Source organism: Phalaenopsis equestris, unplaced genomic scaffold (genome assembly GCF_001263595.1).
Source record: "Phalaenopsis equestris unplaced genomic scaffold, ASM126359v1 Scaffold000224, whole genome shotgun sequence".
Lineage (NCBI taxonomy): Eukaryota > Viridiplantae > Streptophyta > Magnoliopsida > Asparagales > Orchidaceae > Phalaenopsis > Phalaenopsis equestris.
In genome coordinates, this window is record NW_018164666.1 from 5572847 (window position 1) to 5592320 (window position 19474).

General features: G+C 34.1%; 1 protein-coding gene across 3 annotated transcripts; it reads right to left on the bottom strand.

Annotated features, from left to right (window-relative positions):
• Nucleotides 1-495: 495 nt before the first annotated feature.
• Nucleotides 496-13744, bottom strand: LOC110023480 (organic cation/carnitine transporter 7-like). Of its 3 annotated transcripts, none has more exons than XM_020722923.1 (6): nucleotides 13521-13744; nucleotides 12856-13124; nucleotides 11313-11550; nucleotides 2040-2577; nucleotides 1731-1933; nucleotides 496-890 (listed from the first exon to the last, which is right to left on the bottom strand). In XM_020722923.1, exons 2-6 carry the CDS (start codon nucleotides 13122-13124, stop codon nucleotides 651-653), a joined length of 1488 nt encoding a protein of 495 aa, XP_020578582.1. In that variant the 5' UTR covers nucleotides 13521-13744; the 3' UTR covers nucleotides 496-650. The 3 variants fall into 3 exon arrangements, with proteins under 3 accessions (XP_020578582.1, XP_020578580.1, XP_020578583.1); XM_020722921.1 differs by having other exon boundaries at nucleotides 13541-13742; XM_020722924.1 differs by lacking the exon at nucleotides 13521-13744 and adding an exon at nucleotides 13202-13505.
• Between the last annotated feature and the right edge of the window lie 5730 nt (nucleotides 13745-19474).

The window sequence follows — 19474 nt, forward strand, 5'->3', positions numbered from 1 at the left end:
GGAATTAATTAAAATTTATTATGTACTTAATTCATTGGCGAAGAGATGCTAATCAACATTTTTATACGATGAGATACTTGACATTATATCAGGTCAATAAAAGAGAATGACTACTTCTTTCATATATATATATATATATACACACACAGCGATAAAAAAATTTATAAGCAAACAATGCATGATAACAATCAGCAAAACAAAATTACAAAACAGCCATCTCATAAGCACCCAAATTGCACTTCGTCACCAGATTCTTGAAATGTGGAGCCAGTAAGCAATTAAGCATTAAAGCATTTTACATAAAGGCCCAATATTTGCAAAGCCTCACTCAAACAGCATCAACAATCTTGCATATCTATATAACATATATATATATATATATATATACTTTTTTTTGAAAGCCCAAAAAGGCTAATATATTAACTAGAAAGAAAGATACAGATACAATGTGATGGAGGGCCCAAACATGACACCCTCTGCTCACAACAAATATATATCGAATGAAATCTCTTGGAAGAGAAACTGCTCCAAGGTGGCTGATTCATTCTTGATCGTAACGATAATATGATGCTGCATATTCTCATATTATCGACAATCATTAAAGTTCAAAATCTGGAGAAGAAAAAGCAGAAAGCTGAAATGAAGAAAAATCAGGCAGGAGAGACCGAGCTCTCCACAGAATCCTTCAGGTCCCGGCCCTTGGTATCAAAAGGGAACAAGACTACAGCCAGGCCTGTAAGAAATATGACACCTTCAAACAGAAGAACAGCTGCTAACAGATGGCAGTCATCCACCAAGCCAACCGCAACAATGGGACATATGATCCCGCCAATTTTACCAAACGAATTCGCGGTTCCGTAACCGGTACTCCTTACTGATGTAGGATAAATCTACATAACAGAAATATATGAAGATGAACGGAGGTCAGTGACCCTTAAATTTAGATGAATACCACCCAATTCCTATGTATTTACATATTTACCGCCTAAGCTTTGCTTTTTTTACATTTATATTAGCCAAATCTTTTATATCAGATCAAAAATGCCACAATTGTAACTTTTGAAAAGTGAAATTCACCTTCTCATGCATAGGTAAGGGGGTATCAATGTAAAAATTAAAGTATAGCTGTTGAAGATGTAAATACATGAGCATTGAGTGTTTTGTATCTAAATATTCCTTGAAGTTATCATAGCTAAAGAGAATTCATGTGCTTCATTGTATCTTTCTATTTATTGCTTCAAAGGACAAGTCCACTTGAGTTTGAACACCAAATTTAAAGTTAAGGAGAGACTGCATGAGTTTAGAGCTTCTTAACATTGAATCACCGCCCCTGGGGATGTCTGGCAACAACTTTAGTAAATCTTGTAAATCCGGATTTACTAAATCCTGAGGGATTTAAAAACAAACTGAGAGGAATTGAGAAGAAATTAGATTTACTAAATTCAGGAATTAAAATGTCCTTTTTTTTCTTTTTTGGTAGATTTAAGTTGAATAGATTTTTAATTTGTTTTTCCTTGCACAACTTTCATAATTGCCTCAGTTCTAAATTTCTTTTGTTCAACTAGTTCAAAATTTCATGTTTAAAACTACTAGTGCCATTCATATGGAATAAAGTAGTTAAAAAAAGACAACTAAAACAAAAATAAACTGGAAACTAAATTTCAACAGCAACACAGCATTAGGAGTTTGAAAAATGATTCCAACAGAAGAGTTGTGTTCTAGATGCTAACCTCTGGAGCATATATCGAAAGAGTGGTGATGCTTCCTGTTATACAAATCCGAGCCCCGAATAGAAGAGCTGTTGTAGTCAATTCTTTATGATGAAAGATCAATGGAAGCAAAAAACCAAAAGTTACAAATAGTAAGGCTGCAACTGAAAGCTTTCTACCGATTCTGTCAACAATCACAGCTGCTATAAGGAGCCCTGGAAGCTCTGCAATGTTACAAATATAATGTTACTAAACAGCCCACTTAATGCAAACAACAAATCTGTTCAGCAAAATCCAACAAAAAAGAGGAAATACCATCTGGCGCCTTACCAGCCAAGCTAGTGATAAAAACATCTTTGTAAAGTCGGGTTCCCTCTTTGGAACTACTATGTGATGATGACTGACATTTTGAAGTTCCATCACTTAACCCAGAGGTTAACAAGATAACACCATAATAGGTAAAAGCATTCCCAAAGAAGCCCATCCATAGAAGAAGAGTGGTTCTGATTAGTTTAGGTGATAGAAGCTTATACAGAGAGCCTACACACTTAACCTTAGCTGCCACATCTTCACCAAATGAAGTTCCGATCTTGCGGACTTGACCAGCATGAGCTGCTTGAGAGCCATCAGTATTCGCATCAAGCTTGTCAGGCTCCGCCTTATGATCGGAGATAAGTTCACCAGTAGGAAGTGCTTTCTTGTTCATTCTTGCCATGATCTCTAAAATATGCAGTGCTTCAGATTTTCTACCTTTCATGCAGAGATACCTTGGTGATTCGGGAGTGAAGGCATAAAATATGAGCAACAGAAATGAAGGCAAAGAGGAAAGTGCTAGCAGCCACCTCCAGCCTAATGTTGGCATGATTGCCTGTATATATACAGTTTAGAGCTGTTAATTTTAAAATTATCAGATTTCATAATGTAAGTTATGATATTTACCTACTCTCAGATAAAGCTTTTGTAAATGAAGTAACCAATAAACAAAGTAACCAGTTGGCATAGCATGGAGAGCTGTTAGGCACTTAGAGGAGATGTTGGGACTCAAAAGTTAAATAAACCATGATAGTTTATAAGCCTTGATGAGTCATGGCTGCATTGAAGCTTGATAAGGTGGGTGCATTTCTAAGCGTGAAAGTAAAATTTCAATAATTATCTTAAAAAAGACTTCATCTTATATCTTAAAAAAGGTTATTATCACAAACTCCTAATCGATGGCCACCAAAAACTCAAAAATAGATGCTACCAAAAAGTTTTAAATGAAGAGTATCATCACGTTCTAAATGGAGATTATCATAGAAGTCCACAACAAAGGTTACAAAAAACTTCAATAGTGGTTGATAATTAACATTAGACGATGGATACTTCATAATATAAAATTATTTAATCCTTACTCATGTAGCATCCACAAGAAAAAAACATGCAAGAGAGGAGAGGAAGAGGAAAAGAAAAGAAGGGTGACATTCACAAAAGAAAACAAGTTTTTTTTTTCATGGTTGCAATTGGAGTTCTAACTTCATCAAGGAAGAAGATGTCTAGCCCTCATCTTTGTAGTGACTATATTTTCTCTTAGATAGACAAAGTGGTATCGTTGTCATTATCTTTAATTCTATATAAATTGTAATTCTTCATGAATTTCTTTTAAAGCTTAGTGGATTATTTGATCTCTACATGGCTGTGGACGTACTAACTCAAGCTGTACCACATAATCTCTCTTTTGTAGCTACTCCGTGGTTCATCATATTTACCTTTAGCTTATAATCACTCTTTTCCTAACAGCTGGGTATTTGAGTGAGACTATAAAAAGTAAAATGATCATGACGTTTAAGAATCAGAAGTTTGATAGTGCAAATATATGTTTACATGGGAGAACCAAGAAACATTGAGTATTTATCCAACAGAGCTTATAAAACACTCACGGGACATAGCAAAATGCCTGAAATTGCAAGTGAAGAAAATAAGACATAATCAATGAGAATATTCAATGATTCAGTTGTATTTAGCGGATGAGGACTTGACAAATGTTATAGAAAAAAAAACTGCAAAAGATTCATGACTCCTGCTAAAATCATTGTATGACAAAAAGCCTCTCCAATAATTGTTATCAGAAGCAACTATTTGCTTCATGTATAAAAAGGGATTTTTATTAAATCATATTTAAATAAGTATAATTTCATTATTTGAGATTCGAGGAATTTAGTAATAATTATTGATGATAAAGATGAGCATTATTTTTTATTATGCTATTTGCCTCCATTTTAAAAGTGCATACAAGATATCCTATTATAGGATCGTAATCCTAACATCATAAAGGTTGTCAAGAATTTACCTTTTTTCAAAGTAAATGATTTTTAAATTCAAGGAAAGTGACAAATCATGTGATGGTTTATTGCAACATAGAATAAGATTCTATGAGAAAGGGTTCTCATCAAACCATGGTAGGGGTACATCTCAAAATAAGCTTAAAGAGATTAATTACTTCTATTATTAAAAAAATACAATTTTTTTTTCTTTTTTTGTTTTTTTGAAGAAAAGAGAGCAAAAAACAAATGAAGGTAAAAAAGGAAAAGTCAGTAAAAGCAAGTATTGTTAAAAATGTTCCTAATTAGGAAATTAATGATTTTTTTTTGTTATAAAAGATAATAGATATGATAATCAATAGATTTTGAACACAACAAATTCTAATCACATTAATTTTAATTTAGGTATGTTTTTTACATATAAGCCAAATTTTGATGGCTATGTTTATATAAACACGGCGCATCGTTTGTCTTGAAGGCGAATAGAGTTAATGAGCTCTATATGTTGTAAAATATAATGTTATTTGTGGAAGTGTTAGTGGTGAAAAATCTCGTAAATAATGATGATTATATTATATATTTGTTATAACTCTATATTTAGAGAGTTATAAATTGTATGAGGAATCTTAGGAATCTCTATTTATTTTTCTCCTTAACTCTATATTTAGGTTATAACTCTATATTTAGAGAGTTATAAATTGTATGAGGAATCTTAGGAATCTCTATTTATTTTTCTCCTTAATTAGAGATATTAGCTGCCTCTTACATTCGTTATTATTTCTTTCTTTGTCTAATATATTCTGTTTTTACTGTTTTTCTTACCAGTAAGTCTTGTAATGGGTATTTATACCCCTCTTTGCATTAATAAGAACAAACCCTCTTATATTTTTCCATTGTTTTTTCATGGTATTAGAGCGTCCGATCCTCTGTGGCGTCTTTCGCTTTTTCTTTACTTCCCGTCTCGCGAAGGCAGTAATTCTCTGAAGGCGATAACTTGCGGCGGCTACATTAGCGTCCGATCCTCTGTGGCGTCGTCCGCATCTCAAAATTCATCTCGAAGGCGGTAATCCTCTGTGTTGCCTTCCGCTTTTCCTTTCTTCCCGTCTCGCGAAGGCGGTAATCCTTTGAAGGTGGAAATCCGCAGTAGCGTCTTCCTCTGAGAAAGGATCATGTCTCGCTAGCAAGGATGGCACGCGTGGTTGACAAAGCGATTCCGCATCTCGAAGTCCTTTTGGCGGCAAAGACGGTAATCTTTTTTGATTTGGCGGGCGAAGGCGGTAATCTTTTGCTTCAGTGGGCGAATCTCGGGCTCGAACAAACTCATCGTCCTTCATCTCTAAAATGTCTAAAGTCACGTCTAGGACAAGCCAGCCTCTTCAGCCATCTCAATCCGAACCTCAGAGAAATACATTTGAAAATCATCTCATTCAGATCACAACAATCTGATTAAATGGTGATAATTTTCTTTGATGGTCATAATCTGTTCGCATGTATCTCCAAGGAAGAGTAAGGATTGGCTATATCACAGGTGATACTAAACAGTCTGACGTGAATGACGTAACTTATGTCATTTGGGATGCAGAAAACTTAATGGTATGACATGCTTGGTCAATTTCATGACTGAAAAGATAAAAGCAAATTATCTGTGTTATCTACAGCCAATGAGTTACGGGACAATGTTTAAAAAATGTACCCTGATCTTGGAAATCAATCCCAATTTTATGAGTTGACCATACGACTTGGGGAAATTTGCCAATGTGAGAATTCTGTGACAAAGTGTTTCAATTCCCTTAAGCGGATTTGACAGGACCTGGACTTATTCAACGATCATGAGTGGAAATTAAACGATGACGACAACCAGTATAGGAAGATAGTGGATATTGACCAAATCTTCAAATTTCTTGCAGGTCTAAACGTTGAATATGATGAGGTCCGTGGTCGAATAATTAGAAGAAATCACCTGGCTCCGATTAGTGAAGTTTTTGCGGAGGTGAGGAGAGAAGAGAGTAGGAGAGAAGAGAGTCGGAGACAGACATGTGATGTTGGGAAAGAAGACTGCAGGTTCAACCGAGTTCGTGGAAGGATCAGCGTTGGCTATTTTTGAAGCTCAAGTAAGCAAGAAAACTTCTCACAACTAGCATGTAGTAGACAAAAACAACCTGCACTGTGACTACTGTAGAAAGTCACGCCATACTCACGAAAAATGCTGAAAATTGCGTGGTAAACCACCTAATGGTGGTAAGGGAAAAAAATTTGGTGAACATAGCACACCTACCGGAAATGAGGTTGAGTCATCTCCACTTGGTAAAGAGTAATTAAGTTATCTTTCTTAAACTGTTGAAATCTTGCTCATCATCCAATGCTCTTATCGGTTCTATAGCACAAACAGGTAATAATTCTTTGGTTTTTCTAGGAAGTATCACTCCTTGGATCATTGATTCAGGAGCCTTTGATCATATGATAAGCTTTTCTCAGTTATTTGATTCATATTATCCATGTTCCGATTCCGAAAAAATCAGAATTGATGATGCTAGTTTTTCACCTATTGCGAGAAAAGAAAATATTAAAATTTCAGAAAAAACCTCTTTGAAATCTGTCTTACATGTTCCATTCAAAACCTTCCATGTATTCTTCTTTCTTTTAGTAAATTGTCTAAAGATTGATTATTCAATTTTTTTCTCTCCTTCCAATTGTGTTTTTCAGGATCAGAACTCGGGGAAGATGATTGGAACTGCTAGAGAAATAAATAAGTTGTACTACTATGATAAAACTGATTCTGCGAATAAAACATCTCATGGATTAGATAGTACAAGTTCAAACTTTGACTATGATCAACTTATGTTATGATATAAGAAATTAGGACATCTTAATTTTTCAAATCTCAAATCTTTATTTCCTAAATTATTTAAAAGTATTGATTGTTCAAAACTTCATTGTGAAGCGTGTATTTTATCTAAAAGTCTAAAAGTTATCTAAAAGTCATCGTGTTTCGTTTCCAATAAAATCATATTCAGTTTTAAAACCATTTTATTTGGTGCATAGTGATGTTTGAGGCACATCCAAAGTTAACACACTTTCTGGAAAAAAAAAAGTTTGTACTTGGGTGTATTTATTGGAAAAGAAATTTGAAGTTGAACAACGATTTAATTATTTTTTGCACATGATTGAAAATCAATTTCAAACAAAAATTGACATTCTAAGAATGGATAATAGGACTGAATATTTCAACAAATATTTGAGAACATTTATTTTGGAAAAACTATTCTGCATCAATCTACTTGTCGTGACACAACACAACAAAATGATATTGCTGAAAGAAAAAATAGATAATTACTCGAAGTTATCAGGGCACTTGTGTTTTCCATGAATGTTCCTAAATATCTTTGGAGTAATGCACTCCTTACCTCGTGTTATTTAATAAACAGAATGTCATCTCGAGTTCTAAAATTTAAAACACCTTTAGAAATCTTAAAAAATTATTTTTTCACATATAGGAGAACAACTGATCTCCCTTTAAAAGTTTTGGATGTGTTTGTTATGTGCATGTCTCAAATGTGTTTCGCTCAAAACTTGATCCCAAAACTGAAAAATGTGTTTTTATTGGTTATGCTTTCAATAAACGTGTGTACAAATGCTTTAATCCTATCAAAAAGAAATTTTTTGAGAGCATGGATGTCAAGTTTGTCGACGATCACCCGTTTTTTCAAAATAATTTTCTTCAGGGGGAGAACTTAGTTGAAGAACATAATTTTTGGGAAACTTTACATATTTCTTTAACTAATTTTGATATAGAAACTAGGGTCAGCACTACTAATCCTGTTTTGTCAAATGTTACCTTATCAGAGACGGGGAGAAGTACTTCCAACGGATAATAATCCTCAACATGAGCTGCAAGTTTATACTAGGAAGAAATTTCATAAAGTTACTACAGTCCTAGTTATTCCTCAGCAGATGTTCAATCACATTTGCCGAATAATAACCCTACAACTCAAAGTAACATTCCCTCTAATTCCACTCCTGATCTTGATCTTCCAATTGCTTTCAGAAAAGGAATCCAAACAAGCACGAAACATCCTATCACACAATACTTCTCATATGAAAAACTATCAAAAAATCATAGAGCATTTGTGTCTGGGATTTCTCATATGCTTGTTCCAAGAACTATCCAGAAAGCATTAGGTGAACCGAATTGGAAATTAGCTATGATGGAAGAAATTAATGCTCTTAAAAGAAATAACACTTGGACAATCATTGATCTACCTAAAGGAAAAAAAGATGGTTGGGTGCAAATGGGTGTTCACGATAAAATTTAAAGCTGATGGAAGTGTGGAGAGATACAAAGCGAGACTAGTATGAAAAGGAAATACTCAAACTCATGATATTGATTACCAAGAGACTTTTGCTCCTGTTGCTAAAATTAACTATATTAGAGTTCTTCTCTCTCTTGCAATTAACTTTAACTGGCCACTTCATCAATTTGATGTAAGAAATGCGTTTTTAAATGGAAAATTGCGAGAAGAAGTATATATAGACCTACCACCAGGATTTGAAGAAAAATTTGGAAAAGGTAAAGTATGCAAATTAGAAAAGTCTTTGTACGGGTTAAAGCAGTCTCCTAGAGCTTGACTTGAGCATTTTGGTGATATTATCAAAAGACATGAATTCTCTCAAAGCCAAGATGATCACACTTTTTTTCAAACATTCCATCAAAGAAAAAGTAGCCATTGTGATTGTGTATGTATATGACATAATCATTACAGGGATGATCCTCTGGAGATTAACAACTTGAAGAGAAAACTTGAAGCCGAACTTGATATTAAGGACTTGTGAAAGCTGAAATATTTTCTCGGAATGGAGTTTGCAAGATCCAAAGAGGGAATCTTTGTCAACCAACGCAAGTATGTACTTGATTTACTCAAAGAAACAAGAATGACAGGTTGTAAGGCAGCAGATACGCCAATTGAACCTAATATAAAATTAAAAACGACAGCAGCTAATGAGGTAATGGACAAAGCACGCTATCAAAGATTGGTAGGGCGACTAATCTATTTGGCTCCCACTCGACCTGGCATAGCCTTTGCAGTGAGTGTTGTGAGTCAATTCATGCATTCACCTGGACCTACTCACTTCGAAGCTGTATTCCAAATTTTGAGATATCTCAAAAAAACTCCTGGAAAAGGACTTTTGTTCCAAAAGGAGAACATCTTCTAATAGAGGCCTACACAGATGCAAATTGAGCAGGAGATGTAAATGATAGAAGATCCACATCAGGTTATTGTACCTTTATAAGCGTAAATTTGGTTACTTGGAAAAGTATAAAACAAAGTGTGGTAGCAAGAAGTAGTGCTGAAGTAGAATTCCGCTCGGTGGAACATTAACTCTGTGAAGTATTATGAATAAAAAGACTCTTGGAAGAGTTGAAGATTTCTATACCTGCACCTATTAAAATTTACTGCGACAACAAGGCTGCAATCTCTATAGCTCATAATCCAGTTCTACATGACAGAACAAAACATATAGAAGTTGACAAACATTTCACCAAGGAGAAGATAGATAGTGGCGTGATATGTATGTCTTACATACCTACTACTAGCAAAACAACAGATATTCTAACAAAGTCATTTTCAAAGTGCAACACGAGAATCTAGTTAATAATGATGAAAGATCTCGTAAATAATGATGATTATATTTCATATTTGTTATAACTCTATATTTAAAGGGTTATAAATTATATGAGGGATCTTAGGAATCTCTATTTATTTTTCTCCTTAATTAGAGAGATTAGCTGTCTCTTATATTTGTTATTATTCATTTCCTTGTCTACTTACTTTATTTTGTTTTTATTGTTTTCCTTACCAGTAAGTCCTGTAATGGGTATTTATACCCCTCTTTGCATCAATAAGAGCAAGCCCTCTTATATTTTTCCACCGTTTTTTCAGTTAGATACAACAACTATAATGATAATTTATAGAAGCAATCAAGATGCTAAGAATACAACATTAAATACCAGCAAAGTGGGAGCTACGATTATTGATAATTCAAAGAAAACAATGCAAAATAGAATTTGTCAAGTTCGAGCTTCCAAAAGAAAACTAGGCATTGCATTACAGGAAAAAAATTAAAATAAAGATCAACATAATAATAAGCCAAATTTGTCAATTTTCCATTGATGAACTGAGATATCATAAAACCTTAGCTACCTTCATGACTAATAACATAGTGTTGCTTCTTAGAGAAATATTCAAACATAATCATTAAGCTAATATGTTGAAAATTTCAAAGAGCCAAAAGACAAAAGTGAGTGAAAATGGCAGGAAGAAGAAACTATGTCATGATGCTCTTCTTTTTTTTTTTCCTTTAAGTTGGTTAAAGTGTCCCGCTTCCTTGACTAAAGGAAGCACAGAGTTGAAAAAGAGCACTAGTGAGACAAAACATAAAGAAGGTTTGATTTATCAATTTTCTATTTCTTTAGAAGTTTTATGATGTTTATTTTTAAATTTTGAAAGAAAGTTACATAAAAAGCAATTGAAGAGGAACAAACAGAATAAATTCTCAAGAAGTGGCGAAAAAAGGAAGTTGTGCAGGATTGATGGAAGTTTATTCCTCTATGAGCTTGGCCTATTAAAGCAATGAAGTATACTTACCGAGGTTGCAAATTACTAAGTCTTTTGTACTACAACTAAGGATTGAGGAATGATACCTGACCGAGCATGAACCACCCTATTAAATAAACAAAACCTGTAATCAAACCATCCAATAGCGTCAAATTAAGTGAAGATAAAAAATGATCCATTCGATGGGGCACCATCAAGAATAACTAAGGTCAACACCACTAGATTGTTAATCTAAAGGGTATCCATAAAATTGATAAGCCAAAGCAAAATTAAATACTTTTGAGTCAACGTTATATCTTGGTTTACATTTTCTATCTCAAACCAATAAAACCAGCATGGTGCTCATCTTTGAAAATCCAAAAAAGAGTGGAGAGCAGCCAGCCACCCATTTCTCACATGGAGTTTCTCACAATGCATTGAAGCTGTGACATAACAGCTCTACTTTGCTCATGTGAAATAAATAAATGCCACTTCTTCAAAACAGTACAACTAAAGAAAATTAAAACAAAAGGCTAAAAGATATGCTTCCCAAAGAGTCCCAAGCAAAATTAGAAATCTCTCGTAGCTGCAAACAGGTTATCTGATTTAACCACTTTTTATAATACCATGGAGAGCTGATCTACAAGTATTAATCTATTAAAGAAAAAAAAAATTATCGAAAGAAGTTTCTTGTTGTTGGAAAGGAACCATACCCATGCAAGAGCAGCCTCCAAGATTGTGCCAACACTCCAGAAAATAGAAAATGCCGACATCCAAGCACCTCTATTTGGAGCAGGAACAAACTCAAGACACCAGGAAAAAAGAACAGGTCCTCCTCCCAATCCAACACCAACAAAAAAACGAAGAATAACTAAAGCAATGTAATTTGGGGAAAATGTACTGAGAAAACCAACCCCACTAGTCACCAGTGCTGTAAAGAGGAATCCCTTCCTGCAAAGTTAGTATATGTAAGGAGGGAGATAAAAATTTAAGGAGCATTTTTCTTTTGGGGCATTTGCATGCATGCCACGCAATTCCAATGTATTTACATATCTAACACCTAAACTTCATGTTTTACATTTAAACCACCAACATCTTTCAAATCACATCAAAAATACCACCATTTTGACTTTTAAAAAGAGAAATACACCTTTTCAAGCCTAGGTAAGGTGATATGTATGCTAAAATTGAAGTTTAGTTGTTAGAAATGTAAATACATGGGAATTGAGTGGCATGTACGAAAATCTTCCCTTTCTTTGCCTCTTTGAGAAAACTAGAACGGTTAAGAAGTGATAATCATTCAGAATCAAATTCAGAGCAATATATTAGAGAATCCACATGCATGTTTCTCTTCATCGACATAGTTGTAAGGTATCTACCATAAGGAAAAACCCAATGTTCCCAGCTGCCCCTTTATCATCACGCAAAAAACTTTTTTTGCGCATGAATAGAAGTGGACTGCAATAACTTTATATTTTCTTTAACCCTCACTTATTAAAGACAGAAGCTCACAACCCCAGCAGCCACTCAAATAAAGTGGGAAAAGGTATGGTAATGACCAAAGTCATTATCAACCTTAAGCTTAACAGAATGCAAGTTATTGAAGCAAACAAAGCTTTTAGTGACCTGTCTGGAAGCAATTCTCACTATTAAGTATTTTAAAAATGGATTACTATTTTTTGCTAAGATAGAAATCCAAACTTTTCTTCTCCGATTTCCCTTCTCCGACAAAAAAATAGGTGAAGATCCTGTTTTAGAAAACTTACATTAAAAAAAATCGCAAAGTATTATTTTTTGATACAGTTAACAGGTAAGAACTTTAATTTATTTGGAACTTCTTGCCCTTCCACCCATCAACTTCTCTTTATAACTTTTTGTATAAAGCTTGATTTCCCAACAAATACATCATCTTGAAGACAACATAAAAAAACCCATATACAGGTGTTTTGCAAAAGTACCCAACTGTTTCCTTGAACATTAGCAAGTTGAAACTATATCCAAAAATCACCTATAACTTTTTACATATATTAAATTAAAGCTGTATCTATCTTTTGCAAGCCTAGATTCTCACACATGATTTAGCACATGAGGAAGCAAATTTACAAAGAACAATGGCACAATTATTTTGGAAAATTATTAACTTAAAATGCAAAATTATTCACAAAGCTAGATCTATTTATCAGAATCAATAAAGCATTTACAATAGAAACAAAATGAAGAAATTCTAGCTTTGCAAGGTGTAAAATAATGACTTGCCTCCTTCCATAGTTGTCAGAAATTACACCCCAAGAATACGCTCCCACAAGCATGCCAGCAAAAACAACACTTGAAATAAGACTCTTCTCATGAGGAGAAAGATTCCACTTTGATTGAACAGCTGAACCAATAAAAGATAGAATCATCACTTCCATTGCTTCTGCAGCATAAGCCACTCCAGAATAAATAAGCACCAGGGTTTGGAACTTCCCAAATCCAAGGGAAATCAGGGCATCATCTACAGTATATGTCTCCGCCGCTTCTCCCATCTACAAAAACACAACTAAAATCAATAAAACTTCACCATTCAGATTGGTTTTGTTCAACCTATGCATCAGTATCACACCAATGCAAATTAACAAAACACATGAAAATCAAGCAGCTCCATTAACATGCATGGATTCAGAGCCGGTGAGAACATCAAATTTCATCTCTCATTCCCTTCTCGACCTTGAAACTTCTCATTGATCCATGAATATTCCGATAAAAACTCTGACAATTGATGAAATTTACATTTTACTTCTCTGATACATAATTCTGTAAGGGTGCCGAGATTGGCTTACGCCATTTTTTAGGAGATATCATCAAAATGTTTGACAATCTAAAAGAAAAAACAGAGGAAGAGCAAATTCCACATGAAATCCAGAAAGGGATGTCAAAATCACATTTGCATGAAAGAACAAACCCTGGAAGTGTAAGAAATAATCCTGCAACCGCGATGATTGTAGTTAGAGCTGCCAGATTTAGCAAAATACTGCACAGTTCTCTCTCGAGCTATGGAGCTGAGCCAACTCCTTCGGTATTTATTAGTGTTGTCATCGCCATGGTAGCCTATAGGAGAAGCAGTGACGAAAAGGGCGCCCTATGGCCGGAAATGTTAACTACACGGACTAACCCAGGCTACAAAAACGGCTATACAGACGGTTACATGATACCTTGTGCCGCCTGGCGCGTGTGACTGCATAGCTGTCGAAGAAAGCACAACGGAGATTGATGTCATTTGGAATGTGAATGCCATTTTTATGCATATGTTTGTAAATAATTAGATTTTAATAAAATTTATAATTTTAGCATCAAAATTATTATAAATATTTTTTAGATTTTAAATTTAATGTAAAAAAAATAAAAAACGAAATTTATAAATATACTATTTTGTTTCTTACAAATATAGATAAGAGATAAATAATCAAATATATGATCTGAATATTTTGAATATTAAATATCTTTACTTTAAAAGATTTTGATGTGAGACGTATTAAAAAGAATTTTTTGCTTGCGCTGAAATTGAGATGATGACAATGTTTCTTGTCGTTTTATACTTCAATTTCATAATGTAGTCGCTATGGCTAACATTTCATATTTAAGAATTTGTGATGTATGATTGTTGTCAATTTTGCCATTAAAATTTCAATTGATCAACTATATAGAATCCATGTTATTGAGAGATATAAGATGTTGAATCAGTCCATGAATCACACATAAAGAATAGAGTGTGAAACGGGACAGAGAGATGGAAGTGCACGGTAATGAATAATAATTGATATGCTATCAACAAATTTTCATCATCTGGCGCGTATCTTGAAGCATGACACGCATCTCAAGATAACTTATCGAGCGAGAAATATTCAATTTTTGATAAAAAGTCATCCAGATGTATGATTTCAACAAACTTACAGTTAAACTGATCGGCTCGATGAGACGGGCCTAATGATACTAAAATTTGTCTAATCCAGGTCAAATCAAGGCTCTATCAAGATATTAAACAAATTTTGGATGGTTTACGAGCATATTTGGAAGGTCCAAAAGATGTTGAATCTAGCAAGGCTACAGTCGAATCGAGTGTCTCGATAAGACGAATCCAACTAACCCAAGATTGCTCAATTTTGACATCGTTAAGACACTCAAATGTCCATTAAACATCATTTGATTGAAGAAAATTCTCCTGACCGTCCAAGCGAAGTGGTTTATATTTCTACATTAATTCCACCTAGAAAACTATAAATAGAGCCCTACCCCTCTCATGAGGAGAAGAGAGTTTGAGATCTGATGAAGAGCTTGAAACTTTGAGAATGAGCTGAAGTCTAGCACCACCACATAAGACTGTCGTCGACTTTCGCCTATTGCAGTCGACCACCACTAACCTCCGTCAACCACCGTCGACTGTTTTCGATCACCATTGACTGTCCTCGACCACCACTGACCTCCTTCAACCACCGCTAAACGTCGTCGATCACCGCCAACCAAACTTCTTCAATCGCTATCAGTCTATGATCGTCCCTAGTAATAAATTCATCAGCACATCAACGTTGTAAATTGGCAAATCTAGTAACCTTTTCCCGCTCATGGGACAAGTGGTTGCAACTGTAATCATCTTATTATAGGGAACTCTTCAACTCTGTCAGACCCAATAATTTTTTTTTCTTTTCGGGTTTTCCACATAAAAACTCCTGGTGTCATTATTAGTCACTTTTTTCTTTGCTAAGTGTGTCTTGAATCTTCGTTTCACGCTAAGACGATAATCTGTTGCTCTACTGCCATGAATTGTATAGCATGCATCAATAATAGTAATCATGGATTAGCTTTTTCTGAGGAAGTGATTTCTTATTTATAGAAGAGCGAGAACAATATATGAAGTTGCATATTTTTCTCAAATTTAATGTCTTTGTTACATAATATTTTGGGTATTTTGCAAGTAACATCTACCCTTGATCAATTGAGATCGGCTAGCCTTGGCTCAATTAAGACCAATTTGTTTGAATATGTTGAATCAAAGAAGTCGGTTGGCTTTGAACGATGTTCTAGTCGGTCAAACTTGACTCAATCTGCCAGACTTAGCTCGACGGTTATGCTAGTCCGGCTATGCAGTATTAATTCTTAGACAAGGAACTCTGGTCGACGAAGAAAGGCAAGGCTTTCAGACAAAGAGTAAATCACTGTAATCTGATAGGTAGCTTACTCCTTGATCATGTGATTTTTCGGGATGCTCTTTTTAATTATGTTATGACTAGTTCTCGACTTTTGATGAGAAATCTCAAGGGTGTTAGTGAGATGGTTGATGATGACGGTCTCTTTCTTTTGTTAGGTTGTGGCAAGAGGATATTTGGTGACTCTACTCAACTCGATTGACATTGGTCTTTGGTTTGGATGGCATTCATTCGGTCGACCTCTAGCCTCGATTTAGGGGTTGTATTTAGTTAACCAAGTCCTTTGGCATTCCTCTTTTCAACCTTTAGTTTTTTGCTCGAGGGCCCTGTGTCTTCCGAATGTAAGCCCTTTTCCTTCCACTTGTGGGCCCTTGAACTTCCACATATGGGCCCTCTTTAGCCGTACTCATGTGTCCTTATGTTCATTGGATCTCCTCTAGAGTAGTGTTGATGTGTTTCTGACGTGCATATGTTAAGTTGGATTCTTTGGTTGGAGACTATGTTAATGATTGATATCATATCCCGTAGATGCCTTAGCCTAAGCTAGTCAATCAAATAAGCCCATTGTTTGAATCATCCAATTAATGCATGATTAGGCAAGTGCCATATCTAGTTCATCCATTTTATAAGAATAAGAAAAATTATGGTATAATTAAAAACGATTGAAATATTCTCTCAAAATTTATAGTTGTCTCTCAACTCTAGCCTTTTAAAACAACTTGAACATTTTGATTGTGAGAGAATTCTAAAGTTATAACTACCACTTGAAATTTTTAACGCTTTATCCTTAAATTTTAAGCTTTGCTTTGTTTTACTCAAATCTTTGAGAAGAAGGTTGATTTTATCCACCTTCAACTGCATCAAAAATCTTCTTATGTTGCTTTTAAATTGTGTAATCTCCATCTCAAGAAAGAGGAAAAGCCCAATCATCTTTAATAGACTCCTTGAACTTAAAATACCACATTATCCCCACCATTAGCCCATGTAATCTCCATAAAAAAGATTACATTGATTAAATATTTCTCACTTTTATGATCTTATTACATCATCTCATTCATATTATTAGGTCATCTACTTCTACTCTAGGCGAAGATCCATCATGATCACTTCAATCACCTATAGGACCCTCTTATGCCACCTTGGCAACTATATATAACTTGTGTCATCTCAATCACCTAAAGAAGGACCAACCAAACTATACGTGGAACTATCATCATTTTTCTAATTATATGTTTTTCATCACCATTTCAATTCAGTTTTAACTCTATAATAATAATAATGTCAAAGAGCCAAGAAAAATCAGTGGGCGCACAGGATGCTTGTGAGTTGGTGGGAAAGTGAGCTAGTGCATAGGTAAGAAATTAATGATTAAAAAGTAGAAATTAGCGGTCAATAACTTCACAGGTCAAAGAAAAATCATCATCACACAATGTGTTAAAATATATCATATGTAAGGAGACATCAAATCATCATTATATTGATAAGGTTATCACCTAGCAATGACTCATCAAGTTAGTATGGCATAATAAATAATAAAGTAATTTCAAAAGTTGGTGGCTTGTGTAGTACTAACATAGATTGGAATGATGTTAACAAACATGATGAACATGAATTACAAAATGACTTGAGTTATAGAATTACAGTGTTAATAGATGAAATGGTGGTTATGTCGAGTTGTTCGCTTAATGAGTTAACAACTTATGATGATAATGGAATCCTCTTGAGATAAATACCTCATAATTAGAAAGTCAAAGCCTGTCTCCTGAAGTACGAAAATACTCCTACATAAAATTTAGGGACAATATGATAGGAAGTTGACCCTTCCTTGCTACATTTTGAGAGAATGATCGTGAAAAGGGCTTATTATATCAATCTTTTTGCAATAAGAAAAACAGAAGCTTGAAGTATATATAATTGAAAGGTGAGTGGGAAGGTAGTATTAAAAGTATATATTTCTCATGATTTAGAGAAATGTAAGGGTCATAGGTTATATTCCTAGAGCTAGTAACTTGGTGTTAGAAAATTAGGTTTCAGATTTTTGGAACAAAATCTCAAAAAATTGATTTTGAAATTAGTCTCACGAAAGCTATATAAGGGTGTCATCCTCTCCCTTTTATATAAGGTGGGTGATGACATGAGTATGTGACATGATGCAAAACCAACATGATGGCTAAGGACAAGGTCAAAAACCAATGTCGTGCATCAATAATTTGGTTATTCATTATGCACAACTCTCCAGACAAGGGCATGGATATCTCTCCAAATTTATTAAAGAATACGAAAGAAGCTTAATTTAAGAGTGTTTGGTAGTTAGGCTAGCCACACCAATGAAGAAAGAAAAGATATTCAATGATTCCTTGATTTTAAAGTCACTCTTACATATTTATAACACCTAATTATAATTGGTCTCATCCCTGATCTTACCCAGCTTCATTCTGTTCTAAGTTGACCTTGTTGTTATTCCTACTCATCCCCCACTTTGATCCTCATTGGTCTCAGTTAAACCCAATCAGCCTCTTTCCTCAGCTTACACGGCCTTGTCCCTGATCCTAGTTTGTCTTAACTTATTCTAGCAGGCCCAGTTCCCACTCTTACTCTGAACTCTATTGAGCATCCAATAAGATCTGTTAACAAGGTGCTAGATGATGTAAATAGTGAAACTTATGTTAATTCTAATATTTTTAGCTCTCTCCCTCTCTCTCTCTCTCTCTCTCTCTCTCTCTCTCTCTCTCTCTCTCTCTGTGTGTGTGTGTGTGTGTGTGTGTGTGTATCCCCTCTAACCTAAAACGTATTGCAAATAGAAAGTTTCTCAAACAAAAAAAAGTTGCATCTAAAATTAAGAAACTTCGTTGCTATGTTGATAAGAAAAAATACCTAAAAATGCATGATTTCAATCAAATTAGCTTATTTAATCTATAAATAAAAGGAATATAATTTCTCAAACTAAAATAAAAAATGAGCAAATTTTTCAACATGCATCAAAAACATATATTTTGAATAAAACATTAGGAAAAAAACATAATAAATTTCAAACTTTAATATAATAAAATATTTACATAATAAATATGATATAAATTAAACAACATCTTAAATTAAATGTTTTAAAGCCTTCATAAGTAATTTTGTAATTCAGTCGGCTTAATTCATGAGTCGATTTGAGTTCAACTCGAACAATGAATCTTGACCCTAGTTTCATAAGTATTCAAATTTCAGCCAATCCCTCTTCAGCTGGATTGTGAAATAATTTGTTCGAAAATAATTAAAATTAAAAATGCTTTAAATATAATAAATTTTAAATTTTGATTTACAAATTTACTAAAATTATTTTAAAAACTTATATATTTTTTATTTTAATTAATTATTTTATCATCTCTCCACTAATTTTTTATTCTTTTCGTATTCTATCACAACAATTATTTAGATTAAGGTCAAAAGGCTTAAGCTCGTGCTGGAATTAGACTAAACTTTTTTGCACAAATTGTGAAAGGCAGCTTATCCTGCTTTTCTTTCAATGGTGATCAGGTTGGCCTCTTTCTTTTAAGCCACTCAACGGCAGTCACACTATAAAAAGTAGGCTCCTAAATTCAGTCTTGGCACCTTTAAAAAACATCAAAAAATTATATATATATATATATATATATATATATATATATATATGAGAGAGAGAGAGAGAGAGAGAGAGAGATTGTATAACC

What these genes read in the sequence shown, in the direction of transcription:
- LOC110023480 (XM_020722923.1), bottom strand. Translation starts at nt 13,124, where the DNA reads ATGGGAGAAGCGGCGGAGACATATACTGTAGATGATGCCCTGATTTCC. An exon ending in TCTGACAACTATGGAAGGAG is followed by an intron (nt 11,551 to 12,855) that starts GCAAGTCATTAT and finishes CTAACTTTGCAG; the next exon opens with GAAGGGATTCCTCTTTACAG. An exon ending in TGGAGGCTGCTCTTGCATGG is followed by an intron (nt 2,578 to 11,312) that starts GTATGGTTCCTT and finishes GTATATATACAG; the next exon opens with GCAATCATGCCAACATTAGG.